Below are 15,822 nucleotides of genomic sequence, written 5' to 3' on the forward strand. Positions count from 1 at the left end.
ACCACCCGGGGACCACTGGTACACACCTGCCTCACTACCCGGGTTCCACTAGTACACACCTGCCTCGCCACCCGGGGTCCACTAGTACACACCTGCCTCACCACCCGGGGACCACTAGTACACATCTGCCTCACCACCCGGGGACCACTAGTGCACACCTGCCTCACCACCCGGGGACCACTAGTACACACCTGCCTCACCACCCGGGGACCACTAGTACACACCTGCCTCACCACCCGGGGACCACTAGTACACACCTGCCTCACCACCCGGGGACCACTAGTACACACCTGCCTCACCACCCGGGGACCACTAGTACACACCTGCCTCACCACCCGGGGACCACTAGTACACACCTGCCTCACCACCCGGGGACCACTAGTACACACCTGCCTCACCACCCGTATCTACACTACGCAGAGTGATGGTGTATGTTTTAGGGCCCTTGACACAAACACCTGACTGTATATACGAATGTTTTCGTGTTTGAAAGATGAGATATAGTAATTCGTAGTGGGCTACGTTCTCGACTTACAGAAGCGACACCCACTGGCCACAAATATCTGAAAGCAACGTCATTTAAGTGTCGAATCAACGTTGAAATGACGTTTAAAACGTTGACTCAAAGTGGCTTGACAAAGTGGCTTGACAAAGTGGCTTGACAAAGTTGGGCACGACTTGACATCGTACCCAACACCAGTCTTGGGTACGGCGTCCAGAGGGGGGGGGGGGTGGGAGGGGGGAGTTATCAGGGGCAAAGCGCCAAGCCATTACGACTATATAGCACTTGGAAGGGGTCAGGATAAGGATTTGGGATGGGACGGGGGAGAGGAATGGTGCCCAACTACTTGGACGGTCGGGGATTGAACGCCGACTTGCATGAAGCAAGACCGTCGCTCTACCGTCCAGTCCAAGTGGTTGAGTGAGGGGGGGGAGGGGGAGAACCACCCTTTGTAATGTCCTTTTATTCCTCTCTTCATTCCAAATAATAATGCAATTATGGAAAATCTAGAATTACACATTAACAAATCCACACACTTCCATCATATTCTATTACGTGATTCAAAGGCATTTTTTTAATATTTTATGATACACAAAAAAACATAAGAGAAATAGCTTCAAACTGAATTATTTTGCATAAATGTGATTGCACGATCTTGCAACATGTTCAGAAGTTCTTCTCTTTAATAACTGTTATTTTATAGCAAGATTTATCACCTTAACAGGTAATAATAGACCGAGAAATATCAAATCTTGGAAATTAAAGCATTGCAAATTAAAACTCATTTATCGTAAGTTTAGGAAGTAAAAATTATGATATTAGGTCAACCCGGCCTCTTATAAATTATGTAGCTTCTCGCTCGTGTGCGGTACGACCAAATATCAACGTGATTCAAAATGCAAAGTTATTTTCCAATTAAATTTTTTATTTTGTTGTTCCAAAACATGAAATTAAGCGTCCTGTGGTAGGTTAGGAAGGCGGGAAGTTCTGCTGAGGTTTCAAAACGTCATGAAAACTGCTAATTGAAGGTTTCCTCTCCTAGCCTAACAGCTTAAGCCAGAGGTCCAGAAACAGAAAACGGGACAGTACGTCACTTTTGTGACCCGATTTCATTTTGACTTTCGTCGATTTTTAGCCTGAGTGAGCATATACGAGCGGAAAGCGACGTAGTTTGTAAGAGAACAAGTTGATTAGGTAGGCCCCATGGACTGTACTCAACTCATGAGATACGAGGCAGGCCACATGGACTGTACTCAACTCATGAGATACGAGGCAGGCCACATGGACTGTACTCAACTCATGAGATACGAGGCAGGCCACATGGACTGTACTCAACTCATGAGATACGAGGCAGGCCACATGGACTGTACTCAACTCATGAGATACGAGGCAGGCCACATGGACTGTACTCAACTCATGAGATACGAGGCAGGCCACATGGACTGTACTCAACTCATGAGATACGAGGCAGGCCACATGGACTGTACTCAACTCATGAGATACGAGGCAGGCCACATGGACTGTACTCAACTCATGAGATACGAGGTAGGCCACATGGACTGTACTCAACTCATGAGATACGAGGCAGGCCACATGGACTGTACTCAACTCATGAGATACGAGGCAGGCCACATGGACTGTACTCAACTCATGAGATACGAGGCAGGCCATATGGACTGTACTCAACTCATGAGATACGAGGCAGGCCACATGGACTGTACTCAACTCATGAGATACGAGGCAGGCCACATGGACTGTACTCAACTCATGAGATACGAGGCAGGCCATATGGACTGTACTCAACTCATGAGATATGAGGCAGGCCCCATGGACTGTGCTCAACTCATGAGATACGAGGCAGGCCACATGGACTGTACTCAACTCATGAGATATGAGGTAGGCCACATGGACTGTGCTCAACTCATGAGATATGAGGTAGGCCCCATGGACTGTGCTCAACTCATGAGATACGAGGCAGGCCACATGGACTGTACTCAACTCATGAGATATGAGGTAGGCCCCATGGACTGTGCTCAACTCATGAGATATGAGGTAGGCCCCATGGACTGTGCTCAACTCATGAGATATGAGGTAGGCCACATGGACATGGGTGGAAGTTAGAGACTCAGTCAAATCATAAAAATGTTAGGACGTTTTAATTTGGTGTTAGAGTAGTAGGTGAATGGAATGAACTAGAGGTTGAATCAAACTACATTCATAATTTTCAAAGTAGATTTGGGCTTGACACCTTCCCCCCCCCATAAGAGAGTGTGGGCGTGACCCTGGCCTCCACACGCCCACAAGAGAGTGTGGGCGTGTCTGTGGGCCCAACGCTAGCTCAGGATTCCACATTAAAAACAGCACAGGAATCATCAGTCACGGCGCCTTAACAATACCTGTCACCAGAGACATGACGCCAAGCGCCTGGCCTCGACCCCGTCTCTGGCAGCCGTGACCCGCTCCCAGACCCGTGGCCTCGACCCCGTCTCTGGCAGACGTGACCCGCTCCCAGACCTGTGGCCTCGATCCCGTCTCTGACAGACGTGACCCGCTCCCAGACCCGTGGCCTCGACCCCGTCTCTGGCAGACGTGATCTGAGTCGATGAGTGAGCCAACTACCCACACGCTATTCATCTTATTTATTTAATAACATCCTGACAAATTTAATTTCTAATTTTATCATTGGCAAAATTTTGCTTCTAATATTTTTTCTCCTGTAATTGCTATAGCGGTAGTTGTGTAGTGACTCTACCCTTCACAGCCCAGCATATCCATCTCACCAAAGCTCCCGTCTTTCCTTATCAGTAGAACCACTCCTACTCCACCTCTTCCTTCCTAATCTCTCTCTTCTCCTTCGTAATCCATAATAGCACGAGTGCTATTGTGTCTGGATTTTCTTCTTGTGACTTGTTGGGATGTAACTTTGTGGTGTTGAGCAGCGCCGACACCTGTGTACCAGTAGTGACACCGTTTATATCCAACGAGGTCTCATTTCAGATTTTTCTGTCAGGAGACATTCTCCGCCAGCCTGGCCCATCGTCAGGTGCCACACACACATTATAAGGCTCAGCGTTCACCTTCACTATGATCCTAGAAATCTTTGGGAAAACGTGAACTAATGCTACTACCTCGTCTTTATTAGCCAAAGACAAATATATATTACAAGTGTATGTACAACATATATACATGTTAATTCACTGTACAGTTAAATCCATAGCCGTCACCAGATAGTAGGTCTTATATGACGTATCCATAAAGATTATCACTTTATATTTTTGCACTATTTCACAGTCAGCTAATTTAACGTAATTTTCTCAGGCGCCTCCCTTCACACCGTTCCAACACACCGTACACATCTTCCTCGGGAGACTCTCTCAAACACCTAGTGTGTCGAACCATCACACTGTATCACGGAGTGGAGTACTCCTTAGGTCGAGTGTGTCTCTGGAGTGCCAGCCTGGAATTGATGTTATCGTTGATGGAGTGTGTGGAGTGCCGCTTATGGCCAAATTTATCGGTACACTCGTTGTCTCGGACTGCGACCACCCAGCCACTTGGGCTGGACGGTAGAGCGACAGTCTCGCTTCATGCAGGTCGGCGTTCAATTCCCGACCGTCCAGGTGGTTGGGCACCATTCCTTCCCCCCTTCCCATCCCAAATCCTTATCCTGACCCCTTCCAAGTGCTATATAGTCGTAATGACTTGGCGCTTTCCCCCCTGATAGTTCCCTTCCCTTCGGTCTGCGACTCTGATTGGCTACCAGAATTCCCGCCACCAGACGATCAGTGGTGGTCACAATAACACCCACGGCTCTTGTCCGGGGCTGCTTCTGCAGTAGTTTAATACATTGTCATTTTATATCACAATTTTAGCCTTAACTTGGGGCGACGAATTAACTCGTCCTGATAACTTTCTGTAACACTTTTCCCAAAGTTAACTTGTTATATTCGTAATCCCAAGAATGTTTTGAGTACATTAAGTTAAAGCTCACTTTCTTTTGCTCATTCTTACTTCCTCTCTCCCCTTCTCCCCTTCATGGGCGTTCCGCTGGTGTAGGAAGTTGTTCCGTGGGAGTGGCAAATTGGGTGGGGGGGTTGTTGTCGTGTCAGGTAATTAACAGGACCTTTATGGTGCTGGGGTGAGGGGTGGATGACCAAAGGAAGGTGAGGGGGACAGGGAAGGTAAGGGAGGGGTAAGGGAGGGTGGGTGGGTAGGGTGGACATTTGATCAGGGATAGGGAGGACTCTAGTTGAGGCGGGCTTCTATGGGGAGGAAGGTGGAGGTTGTCGCATCCCTCTTTGAGGTTGCTGGGCGGCGGGTGGGTGGAGGTGGAGGACTATGGTTCCCTGATTCTCTCCTCTCTCATTGCTCCTCTTACTTGCGTCTGCTGCCATCATTCTCTTGTCCCTCGTCTTGTCCCTCCGAAGGAATACCGTTTTGTATCCTCTTACATTTAACAGTTTGTTCTTCTTTGCTAGAATTCCCTAGCAAAGGAATTTCCTCTTGTCGTGGTGTCTGGCGCCAGAATGGACAGTAACATCCATTGTTCTTGACACAGGGCCGCCAGAGGACCTCCGCTCACCGCGAAATCATTAAGGTCATCGATCTGAAGTGTTTACCTGCCCGCAAGGCAATAACTCCCCCCCCCCCCCCCCGGGGCTCCTCTCTGTCTCAATAATATTACGAAATAAATCCCGTTTTGAGCAATGTATGTGTGTGTGTGTTGTGTTATTTCTTCCCGAACACCTATGTTAACAGCCTGGTGGACCAAACTCTCACAAGTCAAGCCTGGCCTCGGGCCGGGCTTGGGGAGTAGAACTTCCAGAACCCCATCAACCAGGTATCAACCAGGTATGTTGGTTTTACCCTGCATGCTTACTGCATGTAAGGTAATGTAAGGTAATTTACCTTGCATGTAAGCATGCAGGGTAAAACCAACATAGGTTTTCGAAAAGAAATAATTCAGATGTGTATTCAGATGAACTTTTTCTTGATTAACGTAAAAAACGCGACCTATTAGGGGAGAGGACGGCTAGTTGTATTATACGTGGACGGTCTTTGTTTATATTGGCACACATCATGGTTCAGTGGGTAGCGTGTGTGTTTGGGAAGTCCAGGAATGCAGGTTCGATCCTGTTTAACTTCCCCAATATTTTCTCATCTGTTTGAAAGGTTGTAAATGTGTGTGTGGTAATATGTGGTTAAAATAACCGTGACTTGACACAGAGACTGTGATGCCCTTCGTCCTTTACCTAGTTCTCTCTCTCTCTCTCTCTCTCTCTCTCTCTCTCTCTCTCTCTCTCTCTCTCTCTCTCTCTCTCTCTCTCTCTCTCTCTCTCTCTCTCTCTCTCTCTCTCTCTCTCTCTCTCTCTCTCTCTCTCTCTCTCTCTCTCTCTCTCTCTCTCTCTCCTCTCTCTCTCTCTCCCCCCCCTCTCTCTCCCTCTCCCTCTCTCTCTCTCTCTCCCTCTCCCTCTCTCTCCCTCTCCCTCTCTCTCCCTCTCCCTCTCCCTCTCTCTCTCTCTCTCTCTCTCTCTCTCTCTCTCTCTCTCTCTCTCTCTCTCTCTCTCTCTCTCTCTCTCTCTCTCTCTCTCTCTCTCTCTCTCTCCCTCTCTCTCTCTCTCCCTCTCTCCCTCTCTCTCTCTCTCTCTCTCTCTCTCTCTCTCTCTCTCTCTCTCTCTCTCTCTCTCTCTCTCTCTCTCTCTCTCTCTCTCTCTCTCTCTCTCTCTTATAAACACACACACACACACACACACGGAGGGCCTGATAGCTGAGTGAAAAGCACTCTGGAATCGTTATCCTATGGGTCCGGGTTCGATCCCCGGTGATGGCAGAAACAAAATGGGCAAAGTTTCTTTCACCTTGATGCCCCTGTTACCTAGCAGTAAATAGGTTCCTGAGGGGGGGGGGAAGTTAGTAGTTAGTAACAGTTGATTGATTGACATTTGAGAGGTGGGCCGAAAGAGCAGAGATCAATCCATAACAGCAAGCACAACTAGGTGATTACACACCTTAGTCTACCACCTTCACGTACAAGAAGTTGGAATTACCCACAGATCTACATCACTTAACTTACCGCTGCCCTAACATTAAACGTAGTTGTTGCAGCCTAACTGTTCCTTCTAAAATGTAGAGAACGATCAACATTATTAATGCGAATACTAAGACGTCTTCACCGTTTTCAAATTAGAAACACATTTGAAGAGTCGATACACGTACAAGTGAACTCTGGCTGGCTCCTACCGTAGACTTTTCTTGTCGTGTCTAACGGACTATGGAGCTCTTTGCAATTACTTTATTCACTCTCGTATTCTTGAAGATATCCTCACAGTATACCCAAAATTTGCCAGTGCAGGCTATTAAACGCATGACTCTGTATGACTAACCATCCTGCGAGATGGGGACTTGTATTACCACTGCTACCTTATTCAATCTTGTGTTGTTGATATCCTCAAAATGCATCCGGAGTCTGCCAGTGCAGACCGCTAATCACATGCCTCTGTATGACTAACCATCCTGTGTGATGGGGATTTTATAGCATCACCTAGTTAGTTTTTTTTGACACACTGTACTCCACTTCATATAGTCTAGGGTAGCTGCACTAATGCAGATGTACCTAATATGTTAATAAAAAAAAAAAAAAAAAAAAAAAACTATGGAGCTTTGCAATTACTTTATTCACTCTCGTATTCTTGAAGATATCCTCACAGTATACCCAAAATTTGCCAGTGCAGGCTATTAAACACATGGCCCTGTATGACTAACCATCCTGCGAGATGGGGACTTGTATTACCACTGCTACCTTATTCACTCTTGTGTTGTTGATATCCTCATAATGCAGCCAGAGTCTGCCAGTGCAGACCGCTTATCACATGCCTCTGTATGACTAACCATCCTGTGTGATGGGGATTTTAGCATCACCTAGTTAGCTTTTTTGACACACTGTACTCCACTTCATATAGTCTAGGGCAGCTGCACTAATGCACATGTACCTCATGTATTAAAAACAAAATTACATTTATACATTGTTTTTTGTTAAAAATAATACAAGCACACAGACCGGGTGAACTCTACATAAACTAGTTGCACTACACTTACCTACCAGTACTCTAAATATGATAAACAGCCACTAGAGGAGGTATAACTTTATGTGATTCAAAGTCTGTTCTTCAAGCACTTGAAAACTTCTCTGGCAAGATCGACAGCAAGAGCCTCATAATAGTAGTTATAAATAACCTGCTCCTCGCTGCACGGAATGAAGGGTTATCTTATCTTGAGGTTATCTTGAGATGATTTCGGGGCTTTAGTGTCCCCGCGGCCCGGTCCTTGACCAGGCCTCCACCCCCAGGAAGCAGCCCGTGACAGCTGACTAACACCCAGGTACCTATTTTACTGCTAGGTAACAGGGGCATAGGGTGAAAGAAACTCTGCCCATTTTTTCTCGCCGGCGCCCGGGATCGAACCCGGGACCACAGGATCACAAGTCCAGTGTGCTGTCCGCTCGGCCGACCGGCTCCCCCTTGGTTTGGAATCTTTTTTGTATGGATACCATATGAGGCAGAGGTAACCTATCATGATGACCCAGACACTGCCACCTTGTTAACACGCAACAAGGACCAAGTTGAACTACATTAAGATATCTTCACCTCTGTTGATAAGACTGTATTGACTCACAAAGGTGATGGATGTTAGTATTATTGATGGTGATGGATGTTCTGGTGGATGTTCTACGATGGATGTTCTTAGTGTGGGTGAGAATAATGGGTGTTTTTTTCTTCCCGTCTGTGTTCTTGAGTTTTGTTATGTATTTATCCTTCGTCATCTGTTTCCTTGTTTTATTATTTCCTTGATAATTCTCCCTACTTGATACAATATATTAATTCTTTCCTTTTGTCGTGTTAAAAATGCAATGCCATGTTGTGGTCATCACCCTTGTCCAGGCGAGCCAATATATTGACTCAAGATAATTGGGTACTCTCAGAGAGCTGTGACTTCCGCCATGTTACCTCCTTAGTCATCACCACTCACCACCACCACACTCATCACCACACGAGCACAGTCATCACCACTCATTACCCCATCACCGGCTCATCAGGGAGCCGGTCGGCCGAGCGGACAGCACGCTGGATTTGTGATCCTGTTGTCCTGGGTTCGATCCCAGGCGCCGGCGAGAAACAATGGGCAGAGTTTCTTTCACCCTATGCCCCTGTTACCTAGTAGTAAAATAGGTACCTGGATGTTAGTTAGCTGTCACGGGCTACTTCCTGGGGGTGGAGGCGTGGTCGAGGACCGGGCCGCGGGGACACTAAAGCCCCGAAATCATCTCAAGATAACTCCCCAAACATGGAGAAACATAGAGCCAGGCTCTATGGGGTTGAAATGGGGTGTTGGGACGCCAGGTGGCACTCATCGTATCAGAGTGCCACCTCCTCACGGGGCCAGAGCTGGGAGGGTCAGTGGCCCCCCTCTGGCGAGGCAGCGTCCACTTACACCACACCTTAAAATAGCCCCCCCCCCCCACACACACCTGTGGGGGGGGGGTCGTAACAACCCCAGCGGTGGCACTGACCTGTAAGGAGTGCCACACCATTGGTGCCAAGTTCACTTGCTTTGTTTACCGTGGCTTGAGGTGGGCTTGAGGAGGTTACGAACTATACTTCGTCAATCATCTTTACCAGTGTTTTGAGACGGGGTTCCAGGCCGGTGGTGCGTACTCTAGTACTGGTCGGTGATATACTGCAGCCGTATGGCAGCTTCCATCTCAGAGTGCCGTCAGTGCCACTCCTGCTGGTGTAGTGTGGCTCCTTCCTGGTGTGTGTGTCGCATTGATTGTCACACATTCCTATCATTCTCCCCACATGACCCGTGACCCTGGCCCACATCAGGGGTCACGGCTGGCGTGGTGTGGCTTGGGTCACGGCTGGTATGGTGTGGCCTGGGTCACAGCTGGCACGGTGTGGCCTGGGTCACGGCTGGCATGGTGTGGCCTGGGTCACGGCTGGCATAGTGTGGCCTGGGTCACGGCTGGCATGGTGTGGCCTGGGTCACGGCTGGTATGGTGTGGCCTGGGTCACGGCTGGCATGGTGTGGCCTGGGTCACGGCTGGCATGGTGTGGCCTGGGTCACGGCTGGTATGGTGTGGCCTGGGTCACGGCTGGCATAGTGTGGCCTGGGTCACGGCTGGCATGGTGTGGCCTGGGTCACGGCTGGCATGGTGTGGCTTGGGTCACGGCTGGCATAGTGTGGCCTGGGTCACGGCTGGCATGGTGTGGCCTGGGTCACGGCTGGCATGGTGTGGCCTGGGTCACGGCTGGCACGGTGTGGCCTGGGTCACAGCTGGCATGGTGTGGCCTGGGTCACAGCTGGCATGGTGTGGCCTGGGTCACGGCTGGCACGGTGTGGCCTGGGTCACAGCTGGCATGGTGTGGCCTGGGTCACGGCTGGCATGGTGTGGCCTGGGTCACAGCTGGCATGGTGTGGCCTGGGTCACGGCTGGCATGGTGTGGCCTGGGTCACGGCTGGCACGGTGTGGCCTGGGTCACAGCTGGCATGGTGTGGCCTGGGTCACAGCTGACATGGTGTGGCCTGGGTCACGGCTGGCATGGTGTGGCCTGGGTCACGGCTGGCATGGTGTGGCCTGGGTCACGGCTGGCATAGTGTGGCCTGGGTCACGGCTGGCATGGTGTGGCCTGGGTCACAGCTGACATGGTGTGGCCTGGGTCACAGCTGACATGGTGTGGCCTGGGTCACGGCTGGCATGGTGTGGCCTGGGTCACGGCTGGCATGGTGTGGCCTGGGTCACGGCTGGCATGGTGTGGCCTGGGTCACGGCTGGCATGGTGTGGCCTGGGTCACGGCTGGCATGGTGTGGCCTGGGTCACAGCTGGCATGGTGTGGCCTGGGTCACGGCTGGCATGGTGTGGCCTGGGTCACAGCTGGCATAGTGTGGCCTGGGTCACAGCTGGCATGGTGTGGCCTGGGTCACGGCTGGCATGGTGTGGCCTGGGTCACGGCTGGCACGGTGTGGCCTGGGTCACGGCTGGCATGGTGTGGCCTGGGTCACAGCTGACATGGTGTGGCCTGGGTCACGGCTGGCATAGTGTGGCCTGGGTCACGGCTGGCATAGTGTGGCCTGGGTCACAGCTGGCATGGTGTGGCCTGGGTCACAGCTGGCATGGTGTGGCCTGGGTCACAGCTGGCATGGTGTGGCCTGGGTCACAGCTGGCATAGTGTGGCCTGGGTCACAGCTGGCATGGTGTGGCCTGGGTCACAGCTGGCATAGTGTGGCCTGGGTCACAGCTGGCATGGTGTGGCCTGGGTCACAGCTGGCATGGTGTGGCCTGGGTCACGGCTGGCATAGTGTGGCCTGGGTCACGGCTGACATGGTGTGACGTGCAACAGTGGAACACAGACCGGACAGATAAACCCATGTATTTGTTGCACTTCTTCGCCCCGGGGAGCGATCAATGGGCGCCTCGTCTACACCCGCCAGGGGGGCCTGCGCCCCCTGGGGCCCCCTGGTTTACTCCCCCGTACCTGCCCTGCCCCTAGGACCAGGGGGTAGTGATGGTGGTGCGCTGCCCTTACCCCTGGAACACAGGACCTGGCAGGCTAGGGAACCTACCTACTCGCCCAACCTGCCTGCTGTCTCACCAGTACTGTGACACTGCCAAGGCTGCTGGAACCCACAGAGGGAAGTCGGTAGAGAGCCGTGATGAGTAGGTGATGAATCAGTGAGGTGATGAGTCTTGTGAGACAGCGCTGGGGACTCACACCACCATTGTCCTGAAGCGCGGTCAAGTGCCAATGCTCTAGCACCACCTCACTTATGAGAAACTATAAAAGAATGAGTGCTGGCACTTGTTCCTCTTACGGGCTATTCATGCCCGTGCCACCTCTTGGGTGGCTTAATCTTTATCAATCATCAATCACTTGTTCCTGTGCTCTATATGCTTCATCATATAGGGCACAGGAAACACATCTTGCTACATATATATAGTCTGGATATATATATATATATATATATATATATATATATATATATATATATATATATATATATATATATATATATATATATATATATATATACAACAATATTTACAGTATATATATATATATTTTGGATAATGTATGTGAACACCATCGTTGTGAAAAGTCTCTTTACATCTTACAAGTAATCTTAAGATGATGAATGAAACAGCCAAATTACTTTGTTAAGATTGCTCTGAATCTTGAAAAAGATCATTCCCGGAGCCAGGGACGTGAGAGGGGCGCCAGGGACGCCCCTCTCACTTGTAACCAAGGCAAGACATTGTATTTTCCCGTCTGCCCTCCCCCTCTCTGGTCCCTGACCCACCTGCCACAGTTCCCCCTTTCATACGTCCAAGTACAAAGTCCACCTTCAGTGAACGTCCAATATACAAGTCCACTTTCAGTCCACCTGCAGATAAGTATAGTTATGGTGGAGGCGATAATTATCATATCTATGGAGGTAATGACGGATATAGGGGGGGGGAGGGTGACTATGATAACAATACAGATGTGAATGATGAGCATTCAAATAATAATTGATGATTCTCTGGGCGGCAATAATCAAAAGCAATGTGTTGATAAATCAACCAATCCATTTCATGGCTAACCGGACCCCCACTCTCTCTCTCTCTCTCTCTCCCTCAGCCTTCCTAAACGGTGGGTGTGGGTTCTGGGGCCGGGCCCACCCCTCCGAGGAGCAGCGGCCCACCCCGCCCACAGACAAGCCCCCTGACCACCCACAACAACAACCCCATCGGCCACAATATCAGCAGCATCAGCAGGAGCAGCAGCAAATATATCAGCAGCATCAGCAGGAGCAGCAGCAAATATATCAGCAGCATCAGCAGGAGCAGCAGCAAATATATCAGCAGCATCAGCAGGAACCGCAGCAGCAGCAGCCTCAACAGTTACAGCTCCAACAACAAGCATATCAGCACGAGCAGCAGCAGCAGCAGCAGCTACAACAGCGGCAGCAGCTGTATCAGCAGCAGCAGCAGCAGCAGGCCAGCCTCCAGAACCAGCAGGTGAGGCAAGGCCAGCAGGGTTCGCAAAATTGACGTGATGTTTTCTATTGGTGGGTCCTGGGTTAGGTTAGGTTCGGGCAATTTGGTGCATCAGTTTAGTGATGCTGTGAACGCTGCAGTGGCCGGGCTGTGCATACAGCTAGCCGCTTCTCGTGTCATGACACGCTGGTGAATGACAAGCTGAATATGTGACTGAATTCATGATATTCATTCTCTCTCTCTCTCTCTCTCTCTCTCTCTCTCTCTCTCTCTCTCTCTCTCTCTCTCTCTCTCTCTCTCTCTCTCTCTCTCTCTCTCTCTCTCTCTCTCTCTCTTGGCCTATTAATCTATTAATAACCCATTGTGATGGCCACTCTCGGCCTACAACAGTAACTGTGGTCTCTCTCTGCCCTTGTAGGCCGTGGCGGCGTACAGTGCAGGTGGTGTAGGGGGCGGCGCTCCCCCCGCCAACACCGCCGCCCACCCCGGCTCCGCTCTCCCCACCCCTGTCTTCACGCCCATGCAGGTGAGTGCTGGGTCCTCCCATGGTAGTCTCCTCAGAACCTTGTGGTGGGAGGCTACCTTCCTCACAGTGAGAGTGAGGGACATGTCTCACTCCTCTAGTGAGGGCGGGTAGAGAGTAGGGGACATGTCTCACTCCTCTAGTGGGGGGGGGGGTAGAGAGTAGGGGACATGTCTCACCCCTCTAGTGGGGGCGGGTAGAGAGTAGGGGACATGTCTCACTCCTCTAGTGGGGGGGGGGTAGAGAGTAGGGGACATGTCTCACCCCTCTAGTGGGGGGCGGGTAGAGAGTAGGGGGACATGTCTCACCCCTCTAGTGGGGGCGGGTAGAGAGTAGGGGACATGTCTCACCCCTCTAGTGGGGGGGTAGAGAGTAGGGGACATGTCTCACCCCTCTAGTGGGGGGGTAGAGAGTAGGGGACATGTCTCACCTCTCTAGTGTCTCACCCCTTGTCAAGAAGGTCGTCATGGTGACCTTCAGCAAGCCAAATCTGGTGGTGGTAGACTCCCATGTTACCCAACCCAAGGATGGGTAACTTGAAGGTAACACTGTTTCTAAAACAGTGTTTTGTTCTATTCCTGTATTTGAAACACCTTTGTTAGCAAATAATTACCAATATAACCTAACCTAATATAAACACCCAACATAGCACATAAACTAGAAACCTAACCTAATCTAAACATCTAACCTAAACACCTAATCTAGCCTAATTTATGATAAATAAGGCGCAAAATTCTAATATATAATATTTTAATTGATGAGAAAATGCAGATGTTAATTACCCAATATATTATAATTATTGAACTTGTTTTGGGAGGCCGGGAGCTGGATATACCAATGTCGGCCGAGCCTAACTTAAAATATAATACCCTAACTTAAAATATAATACCCTAACTTAAAATATAATAATCTAACTTAATCTAAGAAAATATAACAACCTAACTTAACCTATCTTAATCTGGGTCTAAGTGTTCACAAACTCATAATATTTAACATCCTTTATTTGTGTGCGTGAGAAAGTAACGGCTGGGAATTCTGAGCACAGGAAGACATAGGGGTACCCACGAAAGGTACCAGAGCATAGGGGGTGCCCAAAGAAAAGGGGTACCCACGAAATATTTATCATGCACCATGTGAATGAGGTGTTCTTACCCCTGAAAATACCAAGCTCTCATCTTCGTAACTAAACACAAATAAAATCATTTAGTTCGACTCTTAAAATTCAAGCGAGTCATTGGGTTTGTTTATTTGCAAAATGAATAGAGTCGTATCCGTTGGGCATGTAACGCCACATGCAAAATTGTGTTGCAGCAGCTACCAGTGGGCATGAGTGGGTATGGCGGGACACCGGTGTACGTGGTGATGCCCTCTCCAGGTGGGGCCGCCCCTCAGGGCCAGCCTGGGGGCGCCTTCCTCCAGGAGCTGCTCAAGAACATCCCCTACAACCCCAGCTCCGGGAGCGGCGGTGGTGGCGGCGGCGGCGTCACCATCTACGAGCTGCCGGATACTGCCCATCAGCAGCGCCCCAGGGTAGGTGCTGCGCCGCTGGGGAATTCTAGCTAACTGGTGCATGGCGGTGGATAAGGGTGATGCAGGGCAGGATAAAGCAGAGTAGGTGATGGATAAAGCTGGGTAGTGGTGCACGGGGGCGGATAAAGCTGGATAGTGGTGCACGGGGGCGGATAAAGCTGGATATAGTTGGTGGTGGAGAAGTAGGCAAGGCTGGAGCAAGTGTAGGTATTACATTGCCAACATATTATATTACATGTTGACATGTGTGTACCGGTGCTCTCTAGGGCGGAGTACTGCTGCACAATGACGGCCACTTGCACAGTTGCAGATATTGCTGACCTGGAGAGCGTGCAGAGATCCTTTACTGCTAGAATCCACTCAGTAAAACATCTAAACTACTGGAACCGACTAAAGAGCCTAAATCTGTATTCATATTTAGTCCATGTCATAGCCCATGACACAGGTGTGTCATGGTCCACAGGTGTGTCATGGGCCATAGGTGTGTCATGGGCCACAGGTGTGTCATGGGCCACAGGTGTGTCATGGTCCACAGGTGTGTCATGGGCCATAGGTGTGTCATGGGCCACAGGTGTGTCATGGGCCACAGGTGTGTCATGGGCCACAGGTGTGTCATGGGCCACAGGTGTGTCATGGGCCACAGGTGTGTCATGGGCCACAGGTGTGTCATGGGCCACAGGTGTGTCATGGGCCACAGGTGTGTCATGGGCCACAGGTGTGTCATGGGCCATAGGTGTGTCATGGGCCACAGGTGTGTCATGGTCCACAGGCGTGTCATGGTGATCATGTGGGTACTGGGGTTTACACCCAGCTGTGGTAACCGAGGTATACCTTCACCTTACAGGGCATGGACTCGATGCCAGCGTCAGCGAGCTGGTCTGAGCGGTGGTCGGCGTCCCCCGAGCACCACCGCCCCCTTCACCAGACGACCCTGGGCACGCCACCCTACGACGACCACAGCGCCGGCCGGGCACGCTGGGGGGACCGGGGCGTAGGCGTGGGGCACCTCTGGGCACCTGGTGACGAAACCTCGCCGGGGAGTCGTGGCAGCGATGTGCTGCCCCCGGCCTGGGCAGAGCAGGATGAGGAGAGTGTCTTGCCCGGGGCGCCCATGTCCAAGCCTGGCCAGAGGTGAGTGACGGGGACCACTGAGGGGTGGGCAGGTACCCAGGCCTGGCCAGAGGTGAGTGACGGGGACCACTGAGGGGTGGGCAGGTACCCAGGCCTGGCCAG

The 15,822-nt window shown here is 50.7% G+C and overlaps 1 protein-coding gene across 5 annotated transcripts in view; it reads left to right on the plus strand.

Moving 5' to 3' along the window:
* LOC123764294 (uncharacterized) overlaps positions 1-15,822 on the plus strand; it is a 114,193-nt gene that overhangs the window by 76,841 nt on the left and 21,530 nt on the right. For 4 of the 5 annotated variants that reach the window (XM_069315780.1, XM_069315779.1, XM_069315782.1 and 1 more), the window contains exons 3-6: positions 12,178-12,557; positions 12,955-13,062; positions 14,371-14,589; positions 15,434-15,720. In XM_069315780.1, coding sequence (XP_069171881.1) covers positions 12,178-12,557; positions 12,955-13,062; positions 14,371-14,589; positions 15,434-15,720 — 994 coding nt within the window. The remainder of the gene's footprint in view (positions 1-12,177; positions 12,558-12,954; positions 13,063-14,370; positions 14,590-15,433; positions 15,721-15,822) is intronic. The other variant, XM_069315781.1, reaches the window with a different exon arrangement.

This window comes from Procambarus clarkii, chromosome 82 (assembly GCF_040958095.1).
Source record: "Procambarus clarkii isolate CNS0578487 chromosome 82, FALCON_Pclarkii_2.0, whole genome shotgun sequence".
Classification (NCBI taxonomy): Eukaryota; Metazoa; Arthropoda; class Malacostraca; order Decapoda; family Cambaridae; genus Procambarus; species Procambarus clarkii.